Source organism: Mauremys reevesii, linkage group 7, assembly GCF_016161935.1.
Source record: "Mauremys reevesii isolate NIE-2019 linkage group 7, ASM1616193v1, whole genome shotgun sequence".
Taxonomy (NCBI): domain Eukaryota; kingdom Metazoa; phylum Chordata; order Testudines; family Geoemydidae; genus Mauremys; species Mauremys reevesii.
The window spans coordinates 11,518,763-11,543,582 of NC_052629.1; the positions used below are offsets into that span (position 1 = coordinate 11,518,763).

A 24,820-nucleotide genomic window follows, 5' to 3' on the forward strand; every position below is an offset into this window, starting at 1 on the left:
ATTAATGTGACACCTCTTTTAATGCACACATTCTAATTGTTATGGGTTATATTATCCTGATGACTTTTAAAAATCATAATGGACTTAAGCAAAGTGGAAATCACAGGTCCCATCTGTCTGGCTACACATGTTTAAAGTGTTTTAAAATAATTGACACGTAAAAGAAAATGTATTTCATAAGTTCAAAATTTATGAACAATTCCTATGTAAAGTGGAAAAAATCTGTTTATAATCTTTTCCTTCAATACTTTTGCAAACAAAATATTTACTATTAGTCACTAATTTAGTAAAGACCATCTTGCGTAGGCACAGATCTTCAATTCTTATACCAAGTTTGATTTCCATTCACTTCAGGTTGACGGAAAGGCAATAGAGCCTTGTCTACTCTACAAAAAATAAGATGCGTAATCCACTGTTGGTGCAGCCTAAAGGTGGTAGCACCACTGGAAGATGTAGAATATGTTGGATTCCATCTACAATCAAAGTTTACTTAAGACGTTACTCTCCTGTAGCTGAAGTGTATCTTAATTGCAGAAATTCATGGTAGTTCCACTTGAATATAATTTCTAAGCTTTGCGGTAACACTGTTAGGTGACCTTGATGGTATATATAGATAGCACTCACAAGGCTCAGCACTGTGTCTCAACATAGCAGTAACTGCATGTCACCTTCTCCTTTTGTAATTTGTTATTGAAAGTTTGGCTATTCTAAACTGGAAAGTCCTCAGAACACTATAACTCATACAAATAAAGTTATTGCAAATGTCAGCCCACATACATCACTAAGAGTCTTCTGTGCCTGAGCTATTCTGACCGTTTCAGGATCTGGGATGGTTCCGGAATACCAGGATTTGTTTTCCTCATATGCAGCTTGGTAGGCTTTCTAAAAAAGGAAAGATTAAGTCAGCGGAAATGTGCATACTCATTTTTAAACCCGAACAGTTAATCTGTTGGACAGGGAAAAGAAAACCATCATTCATTATGGGAGAAACGTACTCCGATGCAGAGGGAAAGCATGAGGCCTATGCTCCTCTTCAGTTTCATTTTGAGAACATAGGCGGATCTTAAGTGATATGAATTTTGTGCTGACCCTTTCCATATCAATGAATATTTCTGAGCACATTCCATAAGATTTGCTTAAGTGAGTTGAAATTAGGGCCCATTTCCCAAAACTCCAGTAAAACATTTGCTGAGTAATGCCAAACATCATGCAAACAGCAATGAATTTGCTAGACCAGCATTACTATTAGTGCTAAATCTGTGCTAGATGTGCAGGCAAATCTGAAAACTGAAAAATCAGCAATTGAAGATTGACAAAAAAGAAAATATATCAGACTTATTTCATAAGAATTCAGAGTGTGAAAAGTGCCAGATTGAAAGCTCTGAAAAGTGAAGTACTCTATTTTCTTGCAGAGGCAGCATCCAGATTGCCCTGCCAAAAGGGACATCTTCTCGAGATGCCAGTTATTTATAGACTTGTGAGTATTTGGGCTGTCTGCTGAGACTGCCAAGAAGAGTGATAATGGGCTTAGATCATTTCAAAAGCAGCATATTTTACTTATTACTGACGTGGGATGGGTCTGATCCACCAACATAAGATGAATGGTTCTACAGCCCAATAAATCATCGAGCTAGCCCTTTACATTTTCTATTATTGTTCCAGTCTCTACATTAAGGGAGATTTATTTATTTTAACACTAGCAAAAAACTTTTTTTTTAAATAAATAGTTATCTTGGGCAGTCGTTTTCTGTTCTCCCTTTATTACTTGCTCATATAGATGAGTTTAATCAGGAATTCCTAACTCCCTGCCCAATTTCTTCCTGTCCCTGATCCTGTGTTTGCGACACTCACCTTGAAAATTAATATTGTCACAAATTCAGCATTATGGCTCTACTTCAGGATCAAGTCATAGGAAAAACTGGAGTAGGCAGAAAAAACCCACTAGCAAAACACAATAGGTGAAATCTTGGCCTCGGAGAAGTCAATGGGAGTTTTACCATTGATGTTAATGGGGCCAGAATTTCATTCAATATTTGCTGTAAATAGAAAAAGTGGCAAGACAAATTATGGATTATAATAATACTTAGCATTTACATAGCACCTTTCATCTGAGGATCTCTGAAAGTTTTACAGAGATGGGCAAGTCTGATTATACCCATTTTACAGAAGGGGAAACAAAGGCACAGAGAAGGTAAGTGACTTGACCAAGCTCACACATGACTCCATGGCTGAGTCAGGAATAGAATCCAAATCTCCTGACTCTTGCTCTCCTCTTTTTAATGACTAAAATATGCTACCTGGAAAAGCAAGTGAAAGTTAAATAAGCTATTAAGGAAATAATAATAAATGGACTCTCATAACTGAAATGTGGTGAATAAAAGCATAGCAATAATCATCCCATTTAGCATGGGACAGTACCTCACACCAGGCCGATGCTTGGCGGGTTGCATACTAGCTGCTCACATGAACGTGTGCACTTGAAGAATGTCTCTAACCTGTCTGGCCAGCTGTTGAACTCTATGGGCAGCTTCCATATCTCTGGATCTCACATCCCAGTGAAAAAACGATTTGAATCGTTCCCCCTCTTCTCGATATTTAATCTACAAAAAATAATGGCATCATTATGTATAGGTTTTTCTCGCATCATGGATGCCCGACTCCGTCATTTTAAGGTGGGAATGTGCTGAACATGCCTGGGTACATAGTACTATACAGTAAGTGCAAACTGCAGCGAGAATAATTTTAAAATGGTGCAAGACTTTGGGCACAGCGAACCTGACTAAACTAGGGAATTACAAGTGCAAAGAAAATAAGCAGCGAGTGAAGATTCCCTGAAATCAACTACCTAGTACCACACCACCACCACCACCACAGAGTCCGCCGGCGCTGTCTCACTCCGCCACCGCTTTTTTTTGGTGAGTGACCGAGTCGACACTTCGAGCTTTCGAGTTCGAACTATCACGTCCAGATTAGACGCGATAGTTCGAACTCCGAGAAGTCGAACTCACTGCGTTGACCCGGCTGGTAAGTGTAGACTAGCCCTTTGCTTCCTAACATAACAAAGCTATGAACAAATGCACACCTCTGCTACTTTGTGTATGTATCTATGTACCTCAACTGGTGTATACTGGCATTGAAAGCTATGCCAATTTTCATCAACTGAGGAACTAGCCATATATTTTTAAAGATCTACAGATATAGGGCTTGTCTACATTACCCGCTGGATCGACAGGCAGTGATCGATCCAGCAGGGGTCGATTTATCGCGTCTAGTCTAGACGCGATAAATCGACGGCCGAGCACTCTCCCATCAACTCTGGTACTCCACCGGAGCAAGAGGCACAGGCAGAGTCAATGGGGGGAGCATCAGCAGTCAACTCACTGCAGTGAAGACACCGTGGTGAGTAGATCTAAGTACATCAACTTCGGCTACATTATTCACATATCTGAAGTTGCATAACTTAAATCGATCCCCCCCTTAGTGTAGACCAGACCATAAAGACATGCCATTTTATGTTAGGACCTACAAAACAAACCCAGGCCTAGACAACCCAAACTCTGCGGCCTTTGAGAAACCATTGCTCACTGCACTCTCTTCTTCCTTTCCACCCCACCAGAGTCCCCTTTACTTGGCCAACTCTACTTCGATTCGTTAGTTTATCACCATCCTCCACCTGCCAACTGCCATACAGGAAGGCCACACAAGCACTAGACTCTGTGCCATGCAAGGAGCACAGACCTCCCTCCTGCGTGCCTCCCACCACTGCCTAAGGTATCAGCGGAGCAGGAGGTTAGATTTATCCCTTAGTGCAAACATCTGTTCTCTGATCCACATAGTGGCTTCTAACTAAGATAGTCTGCTGATGCAGGAGTTATACACATATAGGAGGAGCAGCACACTGCAGTTGAAACCTACCATGAAAATCTGAGAAGAGAATTTGGTTCTTAGCCACCAGTAATATAATGACAACTGAAATCAAGAGAGAAATCTGCACAGAACATACAGTTCAAATGTTACTATGAAACACTGGTCCTGTGTATCCGTCATTGGGTAATAGTCTACCTCTTGTATCCTGTGCAACCTCAGTAAAGTCAGTGAGGTTGCACAAATGTAAATTAATGGCAAAATTGAGCTTCATGTCTTCACTTTATTACAATTTAGTATTTGTTTTGCAATAGCACCTAGAGGCCCCAACTGAGATCAGGGCGCTATCTGTGCTATGTATTGTATCCGCACATAAGAAACAGCTGCTGCCCTGAAGAGCTTACAATCTAAATAGACAAGACAGAAGAATGCTGAAAATGTGTATCAATATCTCCAGTTTACAGGTGAAGAGAAGCAGCAGAGAGAGGTTAAGTGACTTTGATGTTTCAAAGGAAGTCAGTGGCAGAGCAAGGAATTGCCCTCATATCCTGAGTCCTAGTTTAGTGCCTTAAGAGCAAAACCATCCTTCTTCTCTAATGTAATGTAATGTTCTCAAGTAAAAGCATATTCAGTTTTACCAACTGAATATGCTTTTTCCTTGAGATCATTAACATTTCAACTCAAACATTTTCTCAAGTGAGAATTCTTTTATCCATTTAGCATACGTAGTTCTAGACCCAAAACTGCCATATAAGTGAATAGGGACTTTCAGTGAGTAAGGACGGCAGGATCAGGCCCTTAAATACACTTAGCACCCCCCCTCTTTGGAGTTCAAAATTCTCTATGTGATTGAAAGGGACAGGAGCTGCTCTAGGTGAGAAAGGAAGGGAAAGTGATCTCTGAACTATAATTTGCCTTGCATGTTTATATACACACACAAACACACTGGAAGTAACGGGGGTCTCATATCACAGTCTGCAAACAGAAATAGAACCTGCAGTAATCCCAGACTCATTCCAGACCAGCTCTGTCACACACAATTTAAAGGAAGTATACTGGTTGTTGTTGTAAGAGTGTCTGAGTTATTCCAAAAACCTGATGCATAAAAATGGTGTGCAAGAAAAATGGGAGAAAAAGTGCAATGTATGATGAATGCTGCTAAATGTATGATGCCAGCATTGTCCAGAAAGCAGAGAAAATATGAATAGAGTGTGCAATAATTTAAATAATACAACTTCCTTCCCTTATTTTACAGAAATTTTTAGTAGGATGTGAAATTATGTATGAACACACTGTTTATGCTTACTATATATAATAATCGTAGTAGTTTTTATAGTACCAAAGGGGACTAAAGTCAATAAAACATTACATATGGAAATTGGCCAGTTACAGTGGTTATTTGCAATCTTACTATGTATTTTTCTAATGTTAGTTACCAGAAATACAAAATTGAAACAAATTTCTTTGGAGGAAAACACCACAAGACAAGAAAGAATGCCATAAAACAAAAAGACTTTGAGCTCCCCCAGTGTTTTTCAGGAGCACAACAGCCTTTGATACAGATACAGGTACAAGAAAATCCAATGCACCCATAATATTTCAGTAAAAATGTTCTCAAAACAAAACCATGCAAAACCTGACTTTGTATTTTTTATAAATCTCAGCCCAAGTTCATCAGATGCTTGAAAAACCTCCTGGGTACAGATTATAATAAAACCGAAGCTACTTTGTGGCTTGGTATCAAAGACTTGGAGATTTCAGTCAAGTTTTGCTTGGTGTTTTCAGATTCATTTGAACTCAGAATTCAAAACAAGCGATAGAAAGTTTAAGAAAATGTCTTCATGAACCCACATGACTGACACTATCAAGTTTACACAGCTTTGTTCAGCATTCCTAGCAATTTTCTGTGACCACTGCCACTTAGAATATTAGATAAGTATCCCTTTAAACATTGAGCCTCCATTTTTTAATCAGGAAGATTCCCAATAATATTAATTGATTTGTTGCCCGAGTAAGGAATCTGAGGTCCCAAAAGTATAAGAAGTAAGGCTATAATTCTACCTTGGGGTTTCCTAGTGATACTGACAAAACTATTGTTTTACTCTCTTTCTTTGCAATGTAATTCAACGGCCTTATAATGTAGAGTTAGTCGTATGCAGTGTTGTAGCCATGTAGCATGATAACGTAGATGAGGTAACATCTTTTATTGGACCAATTTCTGTTGGTGAGAGAGACAAGCTTTTGAGCTTGTGCAGAACTCTTCTTCAGGTCTAGATACATGTGTAAACTACTTACACTAAATAATCTGTTCCACCCTGTATTTAGTTGTGACACCCTGAATACATTTCCCAGACATGAAGAAGAGCTCTGCGTAAGCTCAAAAGCTTGTCTCTCCCACCTACGGAAGTTGGTCCCATGAAAGATGTTACCTCACCCACTTTGTTTCTCCAATGTAGAGTTGAACAGGCACAATACATTATTCCTCTTTTTAAAATGAATACTGAACACGTAGGATACAAATTCACCAGAGATAGAAAAAAAATTATTGTTGAAAAAAGGAAAAAAATATTCCACAAAATTACCTCATCCATCTTGTCTCTCTAATATCCTGGGACTGACACAGCTGCAGCAACACTGCATATAAAATTTTAGACATTTTCCCTCATTTTGTCTAAATTTCAAAATTTTCCAGCCAGCTCTAGCATTCACTGAAATAGTTATAACAAATGTTACAAAATGTGTCTTCTTCTACATAAAATTGATATATTTCTAAGGAAAAATTGTAACAAATCTATATACCAGCATAACCAAGCTACAGATGGGATCAAACTGGGAAATTTGAATCCAAATCTGATTTCAAACCCCTTAAGTATGGGTGTATTTGATTGTTGTGGCCCGTTATGACCCCATTTGCAACATTCTGATCCGAACCTGGATACAAACTTTTAATACTCTCAAAGAGACCATGGGAGAGGAGAAGGAGTTTCTGTCTGGACTTTGTGTTTTAGAACATTTCTAGAACAGAATACATAACTACAATGGTGTCTTTTTTAAACATAAAATACAGCTGAATATAAAGCACACTTGTTCCTAAAACTTCTTACCTCACTTACTGCTTCTGATTGTTTCTTCACATTTATATTTACTGGTGTCTCATATATGCTTGTGAATGTGTTGTTTTTTGGGTTATGTCTACAAAAGAAAGTGTAATGGGAAATTAGAAATATACGTTATTGACCACCAGAAAGATAGGTTTTCTTTTCAGTTTGATATTTCTTAAAAACACTGAATGAACTTGTCCCCCACCACAACATTAAAGGCAATAATTGGAGATATACCAATCTCCTAGAACTGGAAGGGACCTTGAAAGGTCATTGAGTCCAGCTCCCTGCTTTCACTAGCAGGACCAATTTTTGCCCCAGATCCCTAAGTGGCCTCCTCAAGGATTGAACTCACAACCCTGGGTTTAGCAGGCCAATGCTCAAACCACTGAGTTATCCCTCCCCCCAACATGACTATTGGATTACACACAAGTTATTGTTTTATGGAGCAGGTGCCTACAATTAAATTAATTTTAATGATCCTCTCAATGCTGTGTTTCTAATAACAAAAGAGAATAATAGAATAAAAACCAACTTTCATCTCTTCCTTTCAAATGACAGATTTGACAGGAATTGATCATTATGAAATAAAAAACTTTCAGAAAAAACCCTCCCTCTAAAATCTGCATTTTACATATTTTTCTGGCTAAGTGAATTCACATCTTGTTAACTCTTAATCGCTGATACAGAAATCATAGTATAGTCACAATAGTTTACTTTTCTAAATACTTCAAATGACACTTATTTTGTTGTCTTTTAAGCTATAAGACAACATGACAAATGTGGAAATGTTACACATGAGGTCAGATTCTGATCTCATCTGCCAGTGCTGCCTACATTAATCCAGAGTAATTCCACTTAAGTATCATGAAATCATAGAATATTAGGATTGGACGAGACCTCAGGAGGTCTTCTAGTCCAATCCCCTGCTCAAAGGAAGACCAACACCAACTAAATCAGTAGAGTTATTCTGGTTTCACACCACAATATGTGAGACCAGAATCTGCCCCAAGCGTACTCTTCTAATGAATTATGGTAATTTAAATTTTACACCATGATTATTTTTTTTATAAGGAAACACACTTACACTTGACAGTAAGGCTTTTTCTGATAGCTGATAAAGTTATTTACAGTTAGCATCATCTTGCAGACTTCACAGTGAAAACAGGCTTTGTGCCATGTCTAGAATTGCAAAAGATAAAAATATAGTGAAAGTTACTTGTATTTCATATTGTATTATTCTTGCGATTTTAAACACCAATATTGATCCCTTCTATCCATATAATTAATAACCATTTCCCACTGTGTCGATGAACATGTACTAAATAGATCTATTGTCATTTCAAATTTGTTTGTTGTTTTGAATTTTGTTCCAACAAACTTTTATAATGAAGTTCATCTCAGTTCTGAAATCCAGTATGAATAAAGAATGTAGAGTCTGGGGATTTTTGGCAGTGTCTTCAATGGAAGCAGGATTAGGCCCAATATTAGTAAGTAAAGTACCAATGCATATGTTTAACAACGTTCAAAATGACCAAGATAGAGAATGTCTACTGACCTGATCTATACAGTTAATCTTCTCAGCAGAGTAAACCCCAAAGCCACATCTAGCACAAGGCTGCACATTCATCTTGAAATCAACAGAGTGAAGAATATATCTATATATCTATATATACACAGAAGGCTCAAAGATGACTTTCCACTCCGTATATAACACACTCCAGACAGCCCAATCAAGCCCTTTTGCTCTGCAGTCAAGGATCACATTAAAGTTCTGAATCGAAGTGTCTCACTCCCTTTTGCTGACCTTCTGCTTCGAAATCAGCTGCTGGCTGGCTTTTAAAGCTGCCAGTTACTAAGAGGGGTTATTTTGGCAACTGGGTAAGTACGTACAGAAGGGGAGTTCTCAGTGACATCTTTCTCTAAATAGAAGAGTGAACTCATAGAAAAGAATCATGTTCATGTGAATGATAGAAACTAGTCATTCAGTTTCTAGGCTTTGCAGTTTAATACTAGTTGTCATAACCCCAGGATGGAGCTAATGGTATCAACAGTACCATTATCAAATTAGTAGGTAGCTGGTCACCTCCATGTGGGGTATATGAGCTCACTAAGGGATAGTCTGTCCCTTTAGGAACAGCCCTGTGTAAGGTAGCTGTGCCACCCCAGAAGTTCAGGGAAGAAACTTTAACTCAGAGATTCACAATTTCCTCTGTGCTCCCCATTTGCTCCTGCTACATCGCAGACCAGAGCAAATTACTTCCCCTCAACCCAACTCACCTGCACTTGGCGGGCTGTGGGGAGGCAAAGCCAATACCAAGCTCATTCTCTGCCCCTCTCCCCCTCCTATTGTTTCTGCTGTTGAGATACAAGGAGGCCCCATGCGGGGTTGGGGGAAGCCTTTTACTTCAAAGAATACCAAGCATAAACAAACTTAACAGGCTATGTAAAAAATGGGACACTTGGCCTATCAACCACAAAAGAGCAGTCACAAAGCAGCTATTGAATAATGTACCGCATCAGCAGAGCAGTGTAGGTTAGAAAGTGAAAAATGCCTTATCCAAATGGAATTATGGAAGAATGTGAATAGGTAGACTGTCACTCCTAACACTGCAGGTTACCAATTCTACTCTTACAAAAGATACCATGGAATTTTTCACAACTGCAAGTGGTCAGGGCCTAAGTTTTACATCTCACCTGAATTACAGAACCTCCAACAATGGGACATTGCTAGGTACTTTCCTCTAGAGTAAACTACAATCTATTGAACCCCCAACACCACTCTCTTTAGCAGTTAGGTACTATAAGGAAGCCTCCTATCCAATTCCTGATGATACCCAACTCTGCTTAACTTATTACTTTTACTGAATGCTAACAGCATATTAGCACTGTATAGAAAACGGAGTTGACAAAGTCCCTAGTCTGAAGAGATACAGTAGTAAGCACTGTGAATAGTCCTGTTGACTATGTGTAAGTCTTCCCAAGATTAGGGCCTATGCTTGGTACTAAATATTAACAAGATGAGCCCTTTGGTCTCAATACTGCTCCCACTGAAGTCAAGGGTTGAGAGTTGAGTTCTTATACCCACAGTATATTAGGTACACAAAAGACTAAGAGGACAGTACATTTGGGATTGACTCTGTTGGGTTCCTGGGTATAATGCAGTAGGATGGTAAAGGCCATAATCACCTAAGTTGCTGCATGCTGAATACGTTGGAATGATGAGGAAAGTCTACTGGAGCCAAGATAATAGCCCTAGCTACATCACAGCTAGAAAATCTAATATAATAATATTATTAAATAACTCACTTGAGGTTCTTCTGTCCAGGAGAGATGACAATGGCCATTGCAGCAATGGTGTTGCTTATATTCATATTATGCATTTTTAATTACTGTGAAAGCAGCCAAAGCCATGGATGGGGTTGAAGTAAAAATTATAAGAATAAATAAAAATAAATGTTTTAACTACTTTTAAACAGTGGCCTAGAATTGGAAGAATGAAACAGGACTGAGTCCAGTCTGGCATTTCCAGTTCTTGTTGAAGTTCCTTGGAGGGATGCTGCTCTCTATTCGTTGACTTCATTGCCCTTCTGTTTTGGTGCAAGGCCACCAAGTTTTCACACCTGCATGTTAAAAGCAGGGATACTGATTATGCTGTGCATCTAGGATTTCTTACCTAATCAATTTTTAACCATTTAAGGCTTTGAGCCTGCAATGTGGGGTGCACCTGCAGATCTATGCATGTCACAGGGGTTTGAAATTATTTTACCACTGTAATTTATTCTGCAGGGTACACATTTTACTTTGTAATTATCTGGCAGTGGGTCCTTTACTGTAGAAAAAAATTGCTTAGCTATGTGAATTTTACCAAATGAAAAAGGATTTGGACAAAAACGATGCTTATTAGGAACAAAAATTGAGCTGTTCCAAGTAAAACCAAACCTGTTTCCTAACAACAATGGCCTTGCTTTTAGAAGAGGGTGTTACCAAGTTTTGTGATTTTATCACAAGTCTTGTGGTATTTGGGGTCTTTCTAAAACCCAAATTCATGAAGTCATATGAATACATGAGAAGCTGAGCTTTTTTAAATTATATATTTTCCAGCCCTTGCAGGTATGGAGAAAACCTTAAAATTGTGACCTAAATGCAGTGTTGATTTTTTTGGGATCTCACAAATTTTAGAAAGACAAGGTCAGTGAGGTAGTTTCTTTTATTTGACCTTCTATTGGTGAGAAATAAGCTTTTGAGCTTACACAGAGCTCTTCTTCAAGTCAAGGAAACATTGTCACAAGGTGGAACTGGATTGTTTAGCATAAGTAGTTAACACAGGTACCAAGGGACCATTCAAGATGAAGTGACCTGTTAAGGCCTCAAAAGTCATAAGGAGTTAGTTTAGTCAGTTACAAAACTTTTAGTTTTTCTTAAAGGCCCAGCTACTGGAACCATGAGACTGTCAGCTTTCATTTAAAAAAGAAATAGGTTTCTAACCCTCATGGTTGTAGAGAAACACTTGAACATATGAAGCAAACACAGCTCAAAAATTCAAAAGCTAGAAGAGAAATAACCCCCGCACACACTTACTATTTTAAAGACACCTCATGATTTGTAAGCCACTCTCATGACTTTTAGGGCCAGACTCCTGAATGCTGAACATTTGGACTTGGCAATACTGTGTTCACACCCTAATTGTTAAGAAACCAGAAGGGAATGAAAAAGCAACTCCAAGGAGCTACGGGTTTGGTTTTTTTCAAACCCCAACCCCCCCATGATTGTTAGCCCAAGCTCAGGATTTTGGGTGGCCGGACACTGGATTTTGAAGGCTTGCGGGTTGGCAAGAGGGCAAAGAGATTTTTAGAAGAGTCCCTTTTCAGGGCTCCAATGCTGCAAAATAGCGAGAAGGTGGCAAATTTCCGCACCACATTTTGGCACTGAGGAGTGTTTGTGGGGGGCAGGGCTCCCCATAGGGGTGATGAGGGGCAGGTTTGGGGAGCCTCGCCTCGCCCCCTCTTCCACTAGGGGGCCGTCTGTAGCTTGGTCCCCACCCAGTGCCCCTCGGGGCAGGATAGGGGGCAGCAGCCTCTGAGGCAGCGGGGCTGCCCCTCCCGCAGGGCCTGACCCTCTCTCCCCAGTACCTGACCCCAGCTCCGCCCCCCTTGTCCCCTTCCTTCCTTCCTTCCCCCCTCGCCTCACCCTCCCCTCAAACGTGCGGCCTGTGGGGGGCGCAGGTTTGGGGAGCTTCGCCTCGCCCCCTCTTGCGCCAGGGCGGCCATCAGGAGCTTGCCCCGCCGGGGCGGAATAGGGGGCAGCAGGCTGTGAGGCAGCGGGGCTGCCCCTCCCGCCAGGAGGTGGGGCTCGTATCTGCCCCTCAGCCGGAAGAGCAGCCGCAGCTGCCCGCCCGGACAGGGCGGCTGAGGGCGGCCCCGGGACCCGCCTCTTTTCCTTTCGCTTTGCCCCGCACGGTCCGAGCACAGCGCTGAGGGGAGCGGGCCCGCTGCAGACAGAGGGGCGGTCGGCGCAAGGTGAGTGCCCTGGCTAGGCGAGCGCCCCCCTCCCGACTATCCCCGTCTGACCCTCCTCCTCTGGGGCGTGTCCGGCCCTCCGATCCCCTGCTCCCAGCCGGGCCGCTCCTCTGCCCCGGATCTGACCCCAGATTTGCCCCCTTGTCCCCTCTCTCTCCCTCCCTTCCACGCCTTACCTCACCGTCCCCCCAAACCTCCTGCCACCCCGTTCCCAGGCCTGACCCCCCTCCCTTCCTTCCACCTCTTACCTCACCGTCCCCCCCAAACCTCCTGCCACCCCTGTTCCCAGTACCTGACCCCAGATCCACCCCCTTGTCCCCTCTCCCTCCCTCCCTCCCTTCCACCTCTTACCTCACCGTCCCCCCCAAACCTCCTGCCACCCCTGTTCCCATGCCTGACCCCAGCTCCATCCCCCTTGCCCCCCCCTCCCTCCCTTCCACCTCTTACCTCACCGTCCCCCCAAATCTGTTGCCACCCCTGTTCTCAGGCCTGACCCTCTCTCCAGTATCTGACCCCAGGTCCAACCCCCAATTCCCCCCACCTGACCTGCCAACCCGTTCTGCCTACCCCAGGGGTTCTCAAACTGGGGGTGGGGACCCCTCAGGGGGTCACTAGCTGTCAGCCTACACCCCAAACCCTGCTTTGCCTCCAGCATTTGTAATGGTGTTAAATATATAAACAAGTGTTATTAATATATGGGGGGAGGGGGTTGCAGTCAAAAGCTTGCTATGTGAAAGGGGTCACCCGTACAATAGTTTGAGAACCACTGGTCTACCCGCTTCCTGGCCTCCTCTCTATCCTCTACTCTCCTCTCCCCCCCCCCCCCAAATGCCTGATACACTCTAACCCTGTCCTCCCACCCCTCCCTGATCCTATTCCCTCCTGCCCCAGTATCGCCCCTACTGGCTTAACCCCATGTTCTCCCACCTGTCAGATCCCTCTAACCCCATTTCCAGTTCTCTCCTCTCCCTTCCCATATCAGACTTCAGCTCTAACCCCAAATCCCACTTTTTCCACCCCATGCCTGACCCTTTAAGTCTCTACACCTCCTTCCACCCCCACCCCCTCTCTTCCCAGCACTTAACCCCACCCTGTAACCATGATTGCCCCATTTTTTCCTGGCAGATCTGTAAGGGGGCTCAGTACACACTGCCAGATGTCCTCCTGTCTTATGAGCAGCAAAGAATCCTGTGGCACCTTATAGACTAACAGACGTTTTGCAGCATGAGCTTTCGTGGGTGAATACCCACTTCTTCGGATGCCAGTGGGTATTCACCCACGAAAGCTCATGCTGCAAAACGTCTGTTAGTCTATAAGGTGCCACAGGATTCTTTGCTGCTTTTACAGAACCAGACTAACACGGCTACCCCTCTGATTCCTGTCTTATGGGCTCAGGATCATCTTTTACTTCAGAGGTGGCAACGAACTTTGAGGTGCTGGAATTTGTAAGTTATGCAAGATTAACCCTCCTTCTCTCACCCCAGCTCCTGGACCCCACTTTCCAACATCTTCTGTCCCTTTTCCCTGTCCCGAGGAATCTGACCCTGTCCTCCTCCTTCCCTACTGACCACTAGCAACTAACCCCGTCAAAGCTCTTTTTTCTCCCTGGCCCCAGAGCCTTACCCTGTCCTCCTTCCTATGCACCCCAGAGCTTAACCCTCCTTCCCTCATTTCTGGCCACACTTTCTAACCCCCCTGCTTCCCCCTAGCGTCTGACCCTCCACTTCCAGTGTCCGAGTCTTCGTCCAATCTTCATTTTATCCCTTTCTTTTCCTCTTCTTTTAGCCCTAGAGATTCTTCCCTTCCTTCCCCCCCCCCAGCCTTAGGCCTTGTCTAGATGAACTATACTGGTGTAGTTAAAGTGAAACAACACTCCATTTCCCTCCCGTGGGGATGCAGTTTTATTGGTATAAAGGTTTATTGGTATAAAGGTTATTGGTATAAAGGTTTATTGGTATGAAGGTGCTTCATGCCACTGTCTATTCCTGTACAGGAAAGGGAATAAGCTATATTGCTATAAGATAACTTTATACTGGTATAACTGCCTCCACACTAGGCATTGCGCTGGTGTAATTATTTTAGTTAAAAAAAAAACACACCCATGAGAGGCTAACGGCTCATTTAGAATCCTGCAATTCCCATAGGTAATACACATTATTCCTTCCATTTGTGCATTATTTTGCATTTATTAATACTCGTTTTCTTTCATGCATTCATTCACCAATCGGTATTAGGTCCCTTTGAAATTCCTTGTCTTCCCTAAATAATCTTGCGTAACTTACAAATTCCAGCACCTCAAAGTTCGTGCCCTTTCCCAGATCACCAAGAAACATATTAAACATTATCAGACTTAGCCCTAGTCCTTTATGAACTGTGAGTATTCCCAATGAAATCAAATTAGAATCTGCTGAGGCTGAAAACAACTTTCCCTTTTACTTTCAGCCTGCACTGGGGTTGGTACACAGTATTCAGATAAACGTCCACACAACCTATCTAATATCTGTTTGCATAGTCCTACAATCCACTGGTATCTAATCTGACAGTCCGTATTTCTAATCTGTCACTTGATGAGTTCAATAGGACATGAATGAGTAAGCACTACTTCAATCCACTATTGTTTGCAGGAATGGGGCACTACTCTTAGGAAAATATAAAACACATAGCATGTGAAGTAGAGAGAAGTAGTGAAATTCAAAATTAAGACTGATCTACATCCATGAGTCACATCATTGTACTTTTCCACCAAACACAATTGGATATATATGTATGTATGTGAGAAAAATTGAAATCTTCCATTATTGTATGTTGTAGCCATGTTGGTTCCAGAATGTTAGAGACACAAAGTGAGTGAGTTAATATCTGTTATTGGACTGACTTCTTTTGGTGAGAGAGAGAGAGGTTTTTGAACTTACACAAAGCTCTTCTTTGGGTCGGGAAACTAGTTTGAAGTCTGAAGAAGAGCTCCCTGTAAGCTAGAAAGCTTGTTTCTCTCACCAACAGAAGTTGATCCGATAAAAGATATTACCTCACCCAACTTGTCTCTAGAAGAATCCAAAGTGTTTTTTGAGTTTTCAGGATATCCTCAAATTGGATTATAACTTCAATGGAATAACAAACATTTTGGTTTCAGATTTTTAGCGCTTCCTTTCCAATATACTGGTTTTGGTCCACATTGATAGGATTACAAAGCATCGTGAAAGCATGGTATTAGGACCTTTCACTAGAAGTGTATTTTTATTTTTGACCTTAGCTGCAATTTATGGACAGATTTTAGAGTCACTTTTTAATAATTACAATACAAAAAAAGTGACAGCGGTGGTTGAATACATGTAGTATTGAATTGATGCAGGATCTAAAAAAAAACAAAAAACAAACAAACAAAAAAACTATGGTTACTCCTAGCCTGTGAATCATCACGCTACATAGTGGTCTGATAATTAACCCCAAATGTATTTGGTGTAATGACTGGGAGATATATTAGGGTTTTTTTAGTTACAGAAGTGTTTAAAAAAATATAGCACTTCTTGAAGGACACACATTCTAGTTCTCTGTTTTATTCTGTGTGCATAGATGGAAGGAGATCAATCCAGTCCTGTGCCCGCACAGAAGGATGAAGACCAAGATGGAGATCAAGGTGATACAGTGGACGCAAGGCCAGACAGAAGCAACAGATACTCATTCTTTGGAAAGTAAGCTTAGTTTTATTGTATATTTTATTTTTATTTCAGTGTATATGCAATGAATCACAGACCATCTATGCCTCAAAAGTGAACAAACACTGTTAGAAAACATGTTAAATATGCCATAAAAACCTTGTCAGGATTTGGAAAATTAAATTCAGTCAGTGCTGCTCATGAATTTATACAGTCCCTGTCCATGGAAAGTATTTCTCTATCCAGACAGTGCATGACTTTATGGTGCACGACCAATATACATGATGCTTGTTCTTCACTTTTACTGTACTCCCATGATTTCAGAGATGAAAATTTTGGAAATTACTAGTTGGCTTAATTTCAGGTTTTAATAATTCTTTATGGTTTTTTTCAAACATGGGTGCTTAGAGTGTTGTTTTTAAATCCATGTTAAGTCATCTAAACAAGTGGCCTGGCTTTCTTTCTTTCACCGAGAGTCTGATCAAAAAGTTAAAGCATAAGCCTAGGAGCCAGATGATCTGAGTTTTCTTATTGCCCAAGACACATTGTGAGCTTAGGCAAGTCCCTTAATTTCTCTGCCTCTGATTCCATATTTCTAAAATGAGTGTTTTGTGAGGCTCAGTCAATCAGCATAAAGCACTTTGAGGTTCTCTGATGGAAGACAATAGAAAGGCAAAGTATTATAATCAAGTTCCTAAATATTTTTTTAGTATTATAATAACCACAACCTCACATTTTCTACAGATATAAAATGGAGGATGTAACATTTCGCTTCCAGAACAAAACTTTTTTTTTAAAAGGCTTATTCATTTAAACTTGTTTTAACGGCATAATAGCTTGTGTGTTCTAAGGGGAAATAGTCTATTTCCATCCTTATCCTTACAGTTTACCTCTTGTTAATGACGTCCATTCATTGTGTGTTGAGAAATTATTCAAGCAGTCTGACTGGCTACTGTACCAGGCATCCATTCTTTGGGAATACCTTGACTCTACAAATTGAAACTATATCACTCTTAAAAAAATACTTCTGGACATTTGTTGTACCTTAAAGCCAGGGTCTCAAAGTTAGAGACTACATACAGTAAGTCAGAGCAGGGCATAGAATCCAAGTGTCTTGTCTGCCAGGACCATGCTCTAGTCTACAAGCTAACATTACAACCCAGTAACACCTCAGTATGAGATATTTCCTGGTGGCTAATTTTGGTTGTATTTAATGGTCCTTGGCTTTGTTCTTGCCATCAACTTTTCCTACCAGGTGGTCAGTACTTTCAAGGAAATATTTGTTATGCACTCAGTTTATTATTGCTAAAGTACATACATGGGCATGAAAGGAAAACAGTTAACTTGGTGCTGTTAACAAGGCACCTCTGTTCTAAAGTAGAAGGGAACACAATTGTGATACACCATAGAAAGTGAATTGCGAGCCATGCAGAAGGGAAAAGAACTTTTCAACTCCTGTTAACCTCTCTGTGGCTTCAGTTTGGGGATTCAGTTCCATGCAGCCCTAGAGCAGAGAAAGGAAGTAGTTGAAAATCTATGCCAGTATGGTGCATTTCTCTCAGTGCAGTAAAACTTACGATGCAGACCACAGCATAATTTGTTGCCAATCTGATCAGAAATAATTTCCATTCTGTGGCTTTTCCACAGCAAATCTGTGATGCTGTCAATCCAGTCGTGGGCCTCTGCCTTAAACATGTGACCAAGTGGTCCAGGGTCAGCTATTGAATTTCAACATGGCAATTTCTCTTCTTTTCTTCCAGTTAGGGAAATTTAATTCTGTATGTTCCATCTCTTTGAAAAGCTTTCTAGATTTATTACCATTTTAGGAAGCAAGCTGATTTGTTAAAAATCACCTGCTTTTTTTGTTTTGTTTCATTACCACTAGATGGCAGGCTAATATCGTTTTTGTTGGTTTAAAACAAAAAGAAATCACCAAAGAGTGATCACTCTGTCATATAGAGAATCACAGTTGTTTGAACAATTGATATGGTTTTTATTTTGCTGAGCAGAAATCGCAAGGTACTGCATGGCAAGCTTGATGACAATAAAAGCGTGAAAAGTTACTGATTAAGAGAAAATTTGGCTAATAATTTGAAAAATGTATGTGCATTCTTCATGTGATCTTTGAGAAGAAAAATACACATCACATTTTTCTCATCTGCTTTGTGTGATATTATAAGACTTTTATATGCCTTTATCTTTGTAAAAAAATTCTCATTTCTTCACAGGATGCTTTGATATCTTATCTTTAATGCACTTAAGCATCACTTGGAGTTTCAAAGATGTAACCCCAAATAGTAACAAGGCATTTTAAAATGCATGTTGTCTTCTGCCATCCTCCACATAATTGCTCTGTCGGTTGCATGTCATATGAAAATGTGTGTGTTGTGGGTATTGGAGAAACACAGGAGCCATTTCTTTTAACCATCCAGAGGCCAGAATTCAACACAAAGGGTAAAATTCTGGCCCCACTGAAGTCAAGCAAGAGTTTAACCATTAACTTCAATGGGACTAGGATTTCATCCACAATGTATTTTTAAACACAACTGAATGCCCCTAAGGTGTGGCAGAGTAAAGCTTGCTTTGTTAGCATCCGTGGTTGTATTTCTAGTACACTTGGCTAAAGTGAAGCATCCGCTGGCAGTAGCTGTAAGAATTTGGATACCAGTACAACTATTATTGAATTGTATAGAACTGTTTGTCCTCAGGTTACTTTACCTTTTGCCCACTGCTCCTCTCTCTCTCTTTTACACTTAGTATTCCCCTTCTCAGGGCATGTCTACACTATAAACTTAAGTTGACCTATGTGGGGAGAGGAGAGCCCAGAGGGGGTTAGGGGTCAGCTGGCTTCCAGGCAGGGAGATCCACACCCGGAATCCAGTTGGCTGCTATGCTCCTGGTGGGGAGCTGAGCCCAGGATGGCAACTGGGCTCCAGGTGGGGACATCCATGCCCAGTGTCTGGTTGGCTGCCACGTTCCTGGTGGGGTGCCGAGAAGCCCGATGCAGCTGCCCCATTCCTGGTCGGGAGCGGGAAGCTGAGAGCAATGGGTCAGCCAGGCTTCCAGTGGGGACATCCGCACCCAGAGTCTGGTCATCTGCCATACTCCCAATGGGGAGCTGAGAGCCCCGGTGGCAGCCCAAATCGAAGCCTGAGCGGCAGCCTGGCTTGGAGCAGAGACCAGACAGCAGCCCGGCTGGGGAGCCGGCTCCAGGGGAACCATGAAATTGACAAGAATAACAGCCAGTAGGTGTAAGTAAGGCAGTGTCTGTAGGGACACTGTGTTGCCCTAACTACACCAACATAAACCCTATGCCTCTAGTGGTGGCGGAGTTATTATGTCAGTGTAGCAGGGCACTTACATGTGCAGGAGCAAGGCTGTAGTGTGTACACTGACATATTAGGTCGACTTAAGGCATCTTACACTGTAGTGTAGATCGACCTCAGCTGAAAAGCATTAGCTAGTATAGAAATATCTGTTTAAGAACTCTTAAGTTACTGTAACAGTTTCCAGGCTTAGACCCCCTCAAGGGCACCTCTTAGGTCAGGGTGGGCAAACTATGGCCCACGGGCTGGATCCAGCTCACCAGCTGTTTTAATCTGGCCCTCGAGGTCCCACTGAGGAGCAGGGTCTGGGGCTTGCCCCGCTCCAGTGCTCCAGCCAGGATGCAGGGTTGGGAGCCGCTCCATGCAGCTCCTGGAAGCAGTGGCATGGCCCCCCTCCAGCTCCTACGCAGGAACCGTGGCCAATGGGAGCTGCAGGGGTGGTGCCTGTGGACAGGACAGCAGAGCTGCCTGGCTGTGCCTCTGCCTAGGAGCCAGAGAAGGGATATGCTGCTTCTTCCGGGACCCACTTGAGGTAAGTGCCACCTGGAGCCTGCACTCCTGAGCCTCTCCCCACACCTCAGCCCTCTGCCCCAGCCCTGATCCCCCTCCGAACCCCTCAATCCCAGCCCAGAGCACCTTCCTGCACCCACAACCCCTCATCCCCAGACCACACCCCAGCCCTGATCCCCCTCCCACACCCCTCAGTCCCAGTTCAGAGCACCCTCCTACATCCCAAACTCCTGATCCTCAGCCCCCACCCCCAGCCCACACCACACACACACACACCACACCCTACTCCCCTGCCCCAGGCCAGAGCCCCCTCTCACACCATGAACTCCTCTTTTTTTGGCCCCACCCCAGAGCCTGCACCCCCAACCAGAGCCCACACCCCCTTTCACACCCCAACCCCAACTTTGTGAGCAGTCATGGCCCGCCATACAATTTCTATTCCCAGATGTGGCCCTGTAGAGGAGTGGACTCACCCCTGCGGTGCCTCCTGCTGGTGACTTCGGGAATTAGCTCGTTCCAGCTCCAGAGCACCCTCTGCAGGCCAGTGATCCACCTGTCCTCCGGCCCCATGTCCCTCCCAGGACCCCAGTGCCCCTTTCTCTGGGTGCTGCCTCCTGGCAAGAACCCCTCAGTCTTAGGGTCTCCCCTCCCTGGGGAACTCCCACTCACTGTTCCACCTAGCCTCAGTATAAGGCTACTGCCAGTCATTGTCTAGCCCCCATGCCCTGGAGCAGACTGCAGTATCAGCCTACTCATCACTGGCAAGGAGGGTTTGGACCTGCTGCCTTGGCCTACCCCTGGGCTTCCCTCTGGAACCCCTAGTATCCCTGGGCCTTCTGCTAGGCCACAGCCTGGGGCTTTCCAGGCTGGAGCTCCTCAGCCTTTCCCCAGCCCTGCTCCACTCAGGTATTCTGTCTCTAGCTCCCTGCAGCCAGGCCCTTCTCTCTCTGAATGCAGAGAGAGACTGTCCCTGGGCCTCTGGCTCATAGCCTTTTATAGGGACCAGCTGGGCCTGATTGAGGCATGGCCCAGCTGTGGCTACTTACCCAATCAGCTTAGCTTTTCCCTGCCACAGCCCTCTTCCTGGCTGTTTTAAGCCCTTCAGGGCAGAAGTGGGTGTGCACCCTGCTACAGGTCCTCAAGCCAAAAAGTTTTCCCGCCCCTGCCTTAGGTGACAGGCCTAGCTTCATGCAGTTATGATCAGGTAATGAGCTGAGTCTTAGGAGTCTTGAGCTTATTGGGTCATTATCCCATCTCAGCATGAGATCATAGTTATCTGTAACAGTTGATTGATACCCCCCACAGCCATCTATGGGCTACCAATTGTATTGCCTATGTGAAATTTAAGCAATAAATATGAGCTTAGAGAGAGGCTCTAGCTATTTTATTGGCTAGGTAAATTCTATATCACAGCTATTGCTTTGCTTTTAAACAGTAACCTCCCTTATAATTATGTTGTAAGGTTTGCCAATGCAGCATTTTGCAGTTTGTTTGCCAATTTGCAGGCATTTTAATGACACAGGTTAATATCTGTTTTGACACTGTATTGTGCATGCTGCCATTAATAATAATAAGAATACACTGTAAAATAATGTAATATGTGTAAATAACTGCAGCATGGTCATAAACCTGCAGCTATAACAATAACATATAGATAAGGTTGCTTGTTTGGTCGAAGGGATTGTGGCAGGCAGTCCCTGATGCCACGCCTCGATGCCACGGCATCATAACCGCCGGCAGGTACCCAGGTGGCGAACCACCGCAGGTACCCAGAGCGTGGCGCACTGCGTTGCGCTTGGAGCAGGGTCGCCCCAGGGTGATGGTGGCACAGGGGTCTGGTCCACACGGGGAGTGAAGCTGATTTATAGAAAATTGGAGCAGGACTGACTTGAATCTGTGAGAATTGTTAACTGTTTTATGAAAAATTGAGATTTGAAAGGTAATTTTTTGATTGATGCAGTTTTTTTTTTGTTGCCAGAGCTTCTCCCTTTTCCTTTCTGTGGAAGCTGATGGCTTTTGAATGGGTTTTTAATGAGCTGTTTTTAATGTTGTCGACCTGGCTTGATTAAAGACAAAAGGAATATGGCATTCCCAATTGAATAGCCAGTTGCGCCATCGCTGAAGAGAGCTAGGCTGGGCCCCATGACTGTTTTTAAAGCTTATGGCTTTTTTTCAATTTGCCCTTTTATCAGTTTTATTACAGATAGACAGCTTTTTTTCCTTCAGACATGTTTCGCTATATAGAATGAATAAGTGTCTGCTACTACATATCCAGAATAAGTGATGATGGTTACATGATAGTGACGCCCATTAGGTTTCCAGTACATTCAGGGCAGCCCTGAATAATAATTTGTGCATGGGGCCTGGGCAGGTTTCCAGTACATTCCAGCACTGCTGAATAATCGTGTAAGCCATTCAGTTATGTGAAAAGAGAGCAGGGAGCAGTGACTTTCCATATATGTGCATAGAGATTGCCTTTTGCGAGCAGGGAGTGGGAAAGCATAACCATCATAGAGAAAATAATAAGATGATTAAGGCAAGGCTGATGACTTCAGTAGCCGGAAAAAAAAGTAAACAAAAAAATAGGAAAATCAAATATGTCAGAAATAATAAAGTAACAAAACTTTCAAATACAACAATTCACATCAAAAAGCAAAACACTTAACAACAATACTAAGATCAGAAAAATAATTAAACAAGACAATGTGTGCTTTATGAGGTTAACCGGTTGATCAGAAAGAGGTAAAAAGAGATTTCCACTGGTCATGCTGATTTTGTGCTGACCACTCGAGAGGGAGGCCCACCCACGTTGTTCTGGGAGAGCTGCTATGCCACCGACCCTACGAGAAGTAAAAGGGTCAAAATGGTTGTAGAGCTAATTGGATGGAGTATGGGAAAGTTGGGAGTGGAATATGGAATATGCTGAACCGGGGGCAATTTTTGATTATAGAGACCTGGTGAATGCAGACCATAATTGGCTAGCAGCTTCATGGGGATATGGAGTGCTCTACTAAACTAATCCCAGGTGGCGATGGGCAATGGGATAATAATGGATAAAATCCCCATTGACAACAAGTTTAGGCAAACATTCCAGTGTGTGGATTAATGTTGTGGGTGTGTGTGTGTCGACAGTACACAATGTGTGTGTGTGTGTGTGTCTCTAAACTTGTGTGTGAGGAAAATGCCCCTAATTGAGAATTTAAGGTACGCCCCCATGAATGCACTAATAGGTTGAGAAGAATCTATAGCTACGGACACTACCCTACCTACTGTTCTGCATCTGCATCTGCCGTTGCTGTGTCTCTACCTCCTGTTGTTTTCTTGTTAGTTTGTTATTGATATGCTGTCTTAGTTGTTTTTATTTTTGAGGTATTATTAATAGAATCTTTTTGAATCTCTGGAATGTTCAACAATTTTGGGATTCCAATTTTTTTATGAAGTAAAATATTTTTTATGTACATATATTAATTTTTTTGGCAAATGTTAATTTTAGTATAGCATGGAGTATTAAATTGTATTTTTTCCTGCTACTACTTGAAAAGATTAACATTCATTCACTTAAGATATCAGTTAACAAGATAGACAATAACATCCATATCACTACTTTCCATCCAGGGCCTGGTATAGGGGTAGGGGCTATATCATCCATATAAGTAGCTTTTGGCAGGGTTTATGAACTTTTTGTGAACTTATTTCACAAGTATTGGAAAAACACTGACACATGACACGAACATGCTGGTAGGGGCGTTGTTCATGAACTGCTGTTGTTGAGACAAAATACTTTCTATCCTTTCACTGTGGAATATTGGTGTTGAAAAACTTAATCCTTTTAATGTAAAAAAAAACAACTTTAAATCAAAGAATTAAATTTGGATTGGGAGGCGGATTAAAATTGGGATGGGAGGTAAATCAAATTTGGGGCCCATAGTCAAAAGTATTTTATTAATTTTATTTTTCTTTTTTTTTCTCCATTTTCCTGATTTTTATTAATTTTACTGATTTTTTTTGTGGGCTTCTGTTGTATGTCAATTTGCTGCTAATGTATTTTGTCTAATGTTTCTTTTTTATTAAGCCATTGTTTTGCCCAGACTGGTTTTTTTGTTTTCCCTTACTACTAGCTCAGGCTCTTTCCACTCACTCATCTTTTTCTACTGGTTTCATCTTCCAAAACCCCTTTCAATTCCCAATAACCAAAATCAAATCCTATTCTATCTGTTCTATTATATCAATATGCAGGTTAAATATAATGAAATATGGGCCTTTAATGAGGCCATTTTTAGATGCTTGGCTTCCTTCCTACTTTCTTTCTTGATGCTCTTTTTCCTCCCTTCAGCTGGCTCTCCAAAATCCCCGCAGGGGCTTTTTCAGATCCGCCACTGTGTTCAAGATCCCCGGCAAACCATGAGGCCAGTGCCAACGCCCTGGGTTATACAACGGTCAGCCACTTACTTTGGAAGTTGTTTGCGCCCACGCCGTGGTGGCGGATATTCTCAAAGCCTCCTGTATGTGTTACCTGTGATTCTCCTCCAGTGTGCTTTGCCTTCAGTTTCTCCAGATCCCTCTCTCCTGTATGTGTGTCCAGGTAGCCCCAGGTCCCCTTATCCCCAGTAGAAGTAGCATGTCTTTCATGTACCAAATATATTAAAAGCTAGGTGACTCCAATACACTCCTAATATTTTCCCTGATAATCCTTGTCAATTACTCCTGGACCTACCAATAATTCCTTGTTTACTTGCTGATGCATTAGGAGTATAATGCCGGTCTTCCCCTTCATTAGTCTTCTTGATTATACAAGTCTATTCCTTGACAGTAGGTTCTTTTTTGGATCTTGATTATACAAGTCTATC

The 24,820-nt window shown here is 42.3% G+C and overlaps 2 protein-coding genes across 9 annotated transcripts in view; one reads left to right on the forward strand and one right to left on the reverse strand.

Moving 5' to 3' along the window:
* LOC120409071 (nebulin related anchoring protein) overlaps window positions 1–12,173 on the reverse strand; it is a 64,332-nt gene extending 52,159 nt beyond the window's left edge. For 5 of the 8 annotated variants that reach the window (XM_039546464.1, XM_039546462.1, XM_039546467.1 and 2 more), the window contains exons 1-5: window positions 8,524–8,787; window positions 8,053–8,147; window positions 6,969–7,056; window positions 2,496–2,600; window positions 778–882 (exon numbers count right to left, since the gene is read on the reverse strand). In XM_039546464.1, coding sequence (XP_039402398.1) covers window positions 778–882; window positions 2,496–2,600; window positions 6,969–7,056; window positions 8,053–8,147; window positions 8,524–8,595 — 465 coding nt within the window. In that variant the 5' untranslated portion in view covers window positions 8,596–8,787. Of the gene's footprint in view, window positions 1–777; window positions 883–2,495; window positions 2,601–6,968; window positions 7,057–8,052; window positions 8,148–8,523; window positions 8,789–10,274; window positions 10,589–11,546; window positions 11,648–12,155 lie in introns of those variants that run through there. The other 3 variants (XM_039546466.1, XM_039546468.1, XM_039546463.1) reach the window with 3 other exon arrangements.
* Window positions 12,174–12,237: 64 nt separating this feature from the next.
* Window positions 12,238–24,820, forward strand: part of CASP7 (caspase 7) — a 37,692-nt gene continuing 25,109 nt past the window's right edge. The window contains exons 1-2 of the mRNA XM_039546483.1: window positions 12,238–12,484; window positions 16,055–16,173. Coding sequence (XP_039402417.1) covers window positions 16,055–16,173 — 119 coding nt within the window. The 5' untranslated portion in view covers window positions 12,238–12,484. The remainder of the gene's footprint in view (window positions 12,485–16,054; window positions 16,174–24,820) is intronic.